At 39.5% G+C, this 8121-nt stretch overlaps 2 protein-coding genes across 2 annotated transcripts in view; one reads left to right on the top strand and one right to left on the bottom strand.

The window, feature by feature from the left end:
* The first annotated feature begins 154 nt into the window (after positions 1-154).
* Positions 155-3788, top strand: rchy1 (ring finger and CHY zinc finger domain containing 1). Its single transcript, XM_088415154.1, has 9 exons — positions 155-307; positions 1312-1431; positions 1699-1814; positions 1972-2050; positions 2153-2197; positions 2287-2345; positions 2439-2468; positions 2568-2688; positions 3112-3788. Exons 1-9 carry the CDS (start codon positions 257-259, stop codon positions 3295-3297), a joined length of 807 nt encoding a protein of 268 aa, XP_088271280.1. The 5' UTR covers positions 155-256; the 3' UTR covers positions 3298-3788.
* Positions 3789-4760: 972 nt separating this feature from the next.
* The window catches only part of lrp13a (low-density lipoprotein receptor related-protein 13 a), an 8425-nt gene continuing 5064 nt past the window's right edge, over positions 4761-8121 (bottom strand). The window contains exons 11-21 of the mRNA XM_088413449.1: positions 7974-8121; positions 7668-7869; positions 7373-7537; positions 6991-7188; positions 6325-6874; positions 6097-6216; positions 5893-6000; positions 5585-5818; positions 5130-5487; positions 4900-5009; positions 4761-4833 (exon numbers count right to left, since the gene is read on the bottom strand). The exon at positions 7974-8121 is cut by the window's right edge and continues 27 nt beyond it. Of these exons, the coding sequence (XP_088269575.1) occupies positions 4901-5009; positions 5130-5487; positions 5585-5818; positions 5893-6000; positions 6097-6216; positions 6325-6874; positions 6991-7188; positions 7373-7537; positions 7668-7869; positions 7974-8121 (2192 nt within the window). The 3' untranslated portion in view covers positions 4761-4833; position 4900. The remainder of the gene's footprint in view (positions 4834-4899; positions 5010-5129; positions 5488-5584; positions 5819-5892; positions 6001-6096; positions 6217-6324; positions 6875-6990; positions 7189-7372; positions 7538-7667; positions 7870-7973) is intronic.

Here is an 8121-nt window from a genome sequence, read left to right on the forward strand (position 1 = left end):
AGCGTCCACTGAGGCACAGCAACATGGAAAATCGTAGCATATATTAGTCATTTTAGTACCAAATAGAACTAAAATGTTGAATATTGTGGTCGTCCGTTGCTTGGTGAATGTGTGTCAGTAGCGGGTTACGTCCAATGGAAGGCAGTATAAAATAAACGTGGTCGGATATTGTTAAAAATTGAGGCCGTCGAAGAAGAAATAATCGCCAAGCAAATGTAAGAAAAAAAGCAAAGAGGCTCCTGGTGGTGGAACTAACATGGCGGCACCTGTGGGTTGTAAGCATTATACCCGTAGCTGCTTATTAAAAGTGAGTTCACTTCTCTAGTTGTCAATTCTTCGTTGAGGGAATTCTTAAACCCGTTTCATACAATTGAGGGATTGTAAGATTGCAGTTCTGGCACGAGAATTATTTGCGTTGACCGATTCAAACAATGAGCCTAGCCTTCACTCGCTATTGCCTGTCTACGTGTGAATAAGATAGTCGTAACATTTGGGAAATCGGACGTACTTTATATTCTGTTAGGTAACGTTTTATTTAACTTCATATCGCGGAATGTTATTCTAAATGCTTTCTGTAAATCACACAAAACAGCTATTATTCAGTGACATACGATGAGCTTAATGGCTAGCGAGGCACTAATATTGCTTTCGTTTTAACAGTTGCAAACCAAACAATGTTCAGCGGTTAAGGTATTAGCGGTTTCTGACTTATTAGTAATGCTGTTAATTAACGGGACACCCCTGTCGGGATGCTCCGATTTTCACGAATATTACCAACTTTCAAAAACGACTCGAGGAATGAGCAATATGGCAACCTATGAACGTGTGTGACTGTAACTTGTACCAATACATAATGCGTTCCGAGAGGCTTTTGTATTCCTAATTGCCCACAGGTCATCTATCATACGGTATTGTACATCATTAGATTTCAATTTGCAAGCAACCAGTTCTGGGTGTCCCCTGCCTACTGCCCGAAGCCAGCTGAGAATGGCACCAGCAAGCCTGCGATCCCTGTGGGGATAAGCGGCTAGAAAATGGATGGATGGATGGATAAATTGAATTACGTTTTCTCCTAAGTCTGCCCCTAGGTGGCGATATCTCACATTTTTAGAGCACATCTAAATTTTATATATGTATATGATATGGTTGAAGACTTTACAAGCTTGATTTTATGTCATCACCCTGAGTAAAACAAATAGCTCGGGTGCTTGAAAATTGGATATAATTGCCTACAGTTGTACTTAACTCTCTAAGTTATGACATACTAATAAAAATAATATTAACAACAACACAAATATTTGTTTTGTTTAGGCACCTTGCTGTGGTAAACTGTATGTGTGTAGGCTGTGCCATGATGCAGAGGAGAACCACCAGATGGACCGATTTAAAGTGGAAGAGGTTCAATGTTCTGAGTGTCAAACATTACAACAGGTGAGTTACGTCATTATCTTTTACTCCATCACCACATTATTGTTGAAATGTGGTACCCTATCTCCACTTGGTCTTTATAACACGGTTGTAGAGCACTGAAGCCACAAAGGTGAAATGCAAAGTGGTGAGCGAGCACTGTACTTGAAAAAAGTACACCACATAAAAACAAGGAGTATTTTGTTGGACATGCAATCATATATTGCACCAGTTTTTTTGCATTGTATTTCTTAAGAGCCCTGTCTAGTTTTTTGTTCTCACCCTTTGTAGGCACAACAGGAATGCCAACAGTGTCATGTGCAGTTTGGAGAGTATTACTGTGACATTTGCCACTTGTTTGACAAGGATAAGAAACAGTACCACTGTCTTCCCTGTGGCATATGTAGGTGAGTCAATACGGTTTTTGTTTTTTTGTTTTACTTGGAACTTAGTCTAAACATCTCATGCAAAAATCTAACATGAATTAATGTTTCTTTTTAATGTATCTTTATTTTTATTTCTTTTTTGTCATCGATGTAATTTGCTCAATTTTGGTCCCCTCAGGATTGGGCCAAGAGAGAAGTATTTCCATTGTGACAAGTGCAATTTGTGTTTAGCACAGGACCTGAAAGGGAACCACAAAGTGATTATTAGTGTCCATCGCCTTGAACATTTCAAATAATAAATAGCTTCTGGGTATAAGGAACTTTTTGTTAACTTTTAATTTTTTTTTCTTCTCTTCCAGTGTGTTGAGAATGTCTCCAGACAAAACTGCCCAGTATGTATGGAGGTAATGAAATGTATTAAGCAGACATAGTAAGGAAAGAAAAAAAAAAAAAACATTCATTTACAGACTTTAAATTTTATGTGTACGCCTAGGATATCCACACTTCTAGAATTGGAGCGCATGTTCTTCCTTGTGGTCACCTTCTTCATAAGTATTACTCTTTAATATGATGCCTGACCTTTTTTTAATAGTTAATGCCATTTTAAAGATCAGGGAAGCTATAAAATGAGGTTTGTTCTTGCAGGAGCTGTTTTGATGACATGGTCAGAATAAGGTATGACTATTGCACAGTAATTGGCCAATATATTTTGTTGTCCTTGTAGAATATTTCAGCCTTTTTGTTTTAAATGTTACCCTTCCCGCTTTGTTGCAGTGCTTGTCGCTGCCCTCTGTGCATGCATTCTGTCTGGAACATGCAAGAGCACTGGGCTCAGATAGACAAAGAGATTGCCCTGTCACCAATGCCCACTGAATACCAGGGTACCACCGTCAAGGTATGGTGCTTTTTTTTTTTTGTTTCTCCAGAGTTGGACAATCCTCCAGTGACCACTTCCGCATTTTTCACGCATGTGTTTTGACGCAACATCTTGAGGAGAAAAAATAAATACCCAAATTCACCACCAACTTTTGTGGGTTTCCATCCATTAATCTAAGTCAGTACAGACAGTTAATCTCCATACTGTGTTTTTCAAGACTTCACGTTAAAAGCAGTCGCCGTACGTTCGGAAGCGCGCACTGAGCTTTCCGTCAATGACGGGTTTGAGATTAGCTCAAAGATTACCCAACTCTGGCTTTGTGTTTAAATGATTATGACAATGTTGGCACATGCGCACATGGTTTTTATTCATGCTATTAAAAACATGTATACTCCTTTCTTTGCTTTATCATTTATTTTATTTTCCCCCTCTATGCTCAAGATTATGTGTAACGACTGTCAAGCCCACTGTACAGTGCCTTTCCACGTTCTGGGGATGAAGTGCACTGGTTGCGGCTCTTACAACACCGCACAGGATGGAGGTCTCATCCAGCAGCCTCAACAGCAGCATCCAGAGCCAGCGAATGACAATGAGCCAGAGACAAATGCAGAGCAGCGCCAAGATTAACCTGTCAACTTTGCCAGCTATCATCTGACTTATTGCAAATATGATTGAAAAGAGATGGATATTGTAAGTTGAGTAAATACTTACATTGTATATTTTTTCAGTTATTTTCTGTTCCTGCTAATCCTCGTCACCAGTGTTTGCCAACCTGAGGTCTGTGTAACCTTTGGGCATGTGTGCACGGGCTGGTAAAGATCAATAAAATCACTTTAATCGCCTGTCAGCTCAAGTGTCTCAGTAAAGCTGAGATGACTGATGAAAAGAGGTTTAACTGCTACAGTGGGTTTAAATATTCTTAAGTGTTCTCCTGTTACTTAAGTATAAATGTCTGTTTAAAGGGAACTTGTTCAAGTAAGCTCTAGGTTGTTTTGTTTTAAAGTGTTTTTTTTTTGCATTACAGTACTTTCAAGCAACATTGCTGTTTTTCATTTGAGTGAGAAAAAAAAAAAGTTCAAATTAAGGATACAAAATAAAGTCACTAATCAGTCATCTTACATTCTGCTTTCGGAGAATCATTTTGGCAAGTGAAGAGTGAAGGAGTACTGATGGTGTGTCAAAGCTTCCAGGGTACACAAGGTTGGGAGCTATTGTTCTAGCTTATGTGTTTCCACTTTTTTGGCAAACAGAGTTAATAACATTGACACCCCTATTGAGAGGGGAACCATACAAAGTCATTTTTTTCGAGGGCCACATAATTAGTTTCTCTCAGAGGGCTAAAATGACAATTCAAATTTTTAAGTTCCAGTGTTTAACCAGTGTTGAAAGCAGAAGTCTGTTAAAATTGTTCAAAAGAATGATCGAGAACAAAAGTTTTTTTTCTTCTCCCCAAAACTTAAAAAAGTTGAAGACCACTTAAAACTTTGGTATTTTATTCAGAAACTTGGAAATCAAATCATCATTTCGCGGGCCACATAAAATATGGATCTGGCCCCCGGGCCTTGAGTTTTAAAGTTTAGAAAAAAGAAAAAAAAAAGCGCCTTTGTTATGACACCTCAAAAGCAGAGCCAATTTTTTGTCCAAACATTGTGATGTGTTGTGATAAACTATCCTTGTCAAAAGCTGAGCATGCATAAGCAAATTCTGTTGCTATTACTTATTGACATATTCAATGATCTGTCATAATACACACACGCACATGTATACATTTACATAGCCTAACCCACACACATTAGTTTTGCCATTAGCAAAAAAGGCATACAGTATATGTTATTTGATGTGTATGGATAGCTCTGAAGCCACTGAACAGAGTGGTTGAATGTAAAAATATATTCATAAATTGTTTTGATATGACACTTCAAAAACAGTGCCATTTTTTGAAAGAAAAACAAAGTGTAGTGTTTTTCACAAGCCCCGAAGGGTTAAAAAAAAAAAAAAAAAAAAGTAAAATAGTCAAAGCTGGCAATACATGCTGTGCATTACATTTCATGTGATGCTTGGCTTTAACCAGTAAAGCACATCAAACAACTACAAAAAACATGGAAGATGCAAACTTTATTTAAAAAGACTTTCTGCACCAAATTAGTTGATAGATGCATGTTCCTGGGGAGAGGGAAAAATGTTTTAGCACAAATTGTGACATGGTGCAAGTTCCATTTCTTTTTTTACCTCATTTTTTCCCATGGTCTGCAACTGAAGTCTGTGCAGTAAGAGCCACTGCAGGTTTGCTGTCTAGGTCAATCATACTAGTTTCCCGCACCGCTTCTGGATTTGCCCTCCTGCAGGAAGGAAGTACAGCATAGACAAAACTAATGATACAGTACATGTTGGTTTACGGAGTACCAGTTAATGTCCACAGTGTATTATATTGGTTAATATTTAAAAAAAAAAAAAAAAACCTTGAGCGGTCACTCTTCTTCCATTTTATCAAGACGGCAATCACAGCAATGATCACCACTGCACAAAGGCCAGCCGCTCCAAATACAATAGGGACTGGTATGGTTTTGTTCTGACATGAATCGCCACTGTAGCCCTCTGAACACACACAAGTGGTTTCGGTACTTATCTCAACACAGCGTCCGTTTCCGCTACAGCGTGTCCGGCGACACGTTTCAGCATTCATATTTAGAAGCTGTTTGCTGCCATTTGTAGTAGTGCTAAAACCAGAGACTGGATGAGGTGTTTGTGATGTCTGGAAGATGGGAGACTGGGTGATGGCAGGTACCTTGACTCTAAAGCTAGATTTGACATGGACACCTGCAAAGAGAGATTCAAATGTTACATGACATCACAATCGCAGTTACTCTGAGCAACACCTTCCTTTTAAAAGAAGGAAAAAAAAATAAAAACTCACAATTCTCATCTGAATGGTCATCACAATCTACATGCCCATCACAAAACTTTTCATCAGACTGGCAGGATAGTTGGTCCATACATGACCTACTGCCAGCTGGGCAACGTTGCTCTGGGGAACAGTGCGTAGCGTTCACATTGATGTAGTCATGAGCACACCTGCATGTTCGAGCATTTGGCGTGGCCAAGCACAGGTGTTGGCAATTGCCATTCTTTATTTTACAGCGGTTCGAGCCTGTCACATATAGGACAACTTCAAAAAATGATACGCTGATCACAATTCTAACTGAAAGTGTAAGTTTTACAAACCTGTCTCACTAGATTTGCTAACTGCTTTCATACTAATCACTTTTGTGCCAACCTCAAACCACAACTTGCTCTGCTGCTGGTTATCTGTATACCAGAGCCTGGTTTTATCTGAGAAAAAAAAAAAAAAAAAAAAGAAAAAAGGACTGTTTGCTTTGGAATACTGATGAAAATTATCTTTGGGTCAGTTGTTATTCAAGTTATTACCACTGACTGTCATCCAGATGAGTGTGTCTTCACTGAGAGTTACTGCAACCAAGCCGTCCGCCTTTTTGAATTCTTTGTATCCAGAGCCATCGAGATAAACAGATGCAATCACATCAAGACCTTAAAAAAAAAAGCAAATGTTTTTTATTATTATTGCACAATAGCTTATACATATCTTCAAATTGCAGAATGAACAAATCTTGCATCTTAAACAGAGGCAGTTCTTACCAGTGTCAGCCCAAAGAATAGTTTCTCCATTTGTTGAGAAGACAAGAGACTTTGGTTGGACACCATTCTTCCACACTATCCTTCTCTCAGAGCCATCCATGTGGGCGCACTCTACAGTAGCTACTGGGCTTGTGCCCTGCAGACCCTGATTGGTGAAACAGACGCTGCCCCTCGGTGGGTGGAGGGCAATGGATTCCACTACACCAATATTATCTTTTATCAAAACAGCAGTATATACACCACTGTTGGAGGTGACATGCAAGCGGGGTTGCTTATTGCTGCTCCAGTAGATATTGAAAGTTACCCAGTCCAAGGCCATAGCAGTGATTGTGTCACTAAAGATCTTGAGAAGCTGTCCTTCTGAGACTAAATTAAAGTCCTTAAGCTTGAAGGAAGTGAGGGAACTTGTCCCATCATCGGCCAAAAGCAGGGTGTGGTTATGTAGGCTGTAGTCCATTATTGCTGCTTCATTGATACTTGGTACCTGCAAAGCTGTATGTTCAGGCCAGCCCTTCAGTTCCTCTGAAGTGTGTCGGGCCTGCAGGTAAATCTGAAAAACGCATTCAGAGGTCCATACCCGTGTCTGATCAATTTTAGACCAGTTGCAGAATCTTTCCTGGTTTTAACCAGAAAGCGAGGAGATGCAAAACTTGACAAGATACAAACCTTAGTGACGGTGGAGGGAGATAACATCAACAAGAAGGCTGTGTCAACCAAGTTGGTGCAAGTCAGACCATCTTCAGCCAGTATAAGATCAGTAGGACACTTGCATACAGCTTTGAGTCCCGGGCCCAAAACACACAAGTGTGAACAAGGCTTTTTGCAAGGATTATATTTGCTTTGCTGTAATACTTGGTGGATAATCTAAAGTTTGAGATGGGTGTGTGGGGAGGGGAGGGGTACAGTAAAATTTAGAAAGACTGAATTCAGCATTATCATTTATACAAATTGTAGTTGAGAAGCTATACAGTATGATCACAAGTTGTAGAGTGTGACAAAGCAAGCTTTGATACAAATTTTCACCCATCCCCATCCATAATTGACTTGCCTTTACACCAAAAGGTTGTTTTGGTCTCTTCAAGAGAACGCGAACATTTTTGCCTGTTATTTTATGAGCAGCCTGGACCACTCTTCTTTTGGCATCAGACCAGTAGAGTATGTCATTAAACACAGCCAGGGCGAAAGGATTGGCAGTCTCTTTCATCTGTAAGATCTGAAGTACAAAAAAAAAAAAAAAAAAAAAAAAGTAAACACCATTTTATAGGACATTCAACTGAGACTATTACATACTAGAGAGTTGCATTTTTTTTTCTCTTCTGGGATGTTTTCCTGTAAAATTCTACCTGAATGCCATCTCCATCAAGTGTTGCAGAGCCTATTGCTTTTAGCCTCTCATCCGTCCAGTAGATTCTGTCAGCAAGCATGTCTACTGCCACACCACCTGGCCAGCCTAAACTAGAGTTCACCACTGCCCGTCGTTCTGAGCCATCCATTCCAGATCTTTCAATCTTGACTACATTACCAATTTCTGTCCAGAACATCAATCTAGCATGAGCGGTGATAAAAATAAAATAAAAAAAAGAAATATAAACTCTTTAGGATGAACAAAAATTAAGGACTTCTCACAGTGGGAAAAATAAAATAAATACCCCTTTTCTGGGAATAGTGCCAGGGAACGAGGCTGATCCAGGTCTTCATCAAGGATGACACTGTGTGGTGAGCCATCAGCAGACAATTTGACAGCAGCTATATGACTGTTCACACCATCAATCCAATACAGATTTCTCCCAAGCCAGT

Source organism: Hippichthys cyanospilos, chromosome 1 (genome assembly GCF_059441005.1).
Source record: "Hippichthys cyanospilos isolate Australia breed blue-spotted pipefish chromosome 1, RoL_Hcya_1.0, whole genome shotgun sequence".
Lineage (NCBI taxonomy): Eukaryota > Metazoa > Chordata > Actinopteri > Syngnathiformes > Syngnathidae > Hippichthys > Hippichthys cyanospilos.

Coding starts and splice junctions, on each gene's coding strand:
- rchy1 (XM_088415154.1), top strand. CDS start 257: ATGGCGGCACCTGTGGGTTGTAAGCATTATACCCGTAGCTGCTTATTA. Junction 308..1,311: donor CCCGTAGCTGCTTATTAAAA/GTGAGTTCACTT, acceptor TGTTTTGTTTAG/GCACCTTGCTGTGGTAAACT. Junction 1,432..1,698: donor AGTGTCAAACATTACAACAG/GTGAGTTACGTC, acceptor CACCCTTTGTAG/GCACAACAGGAATGCCAACA.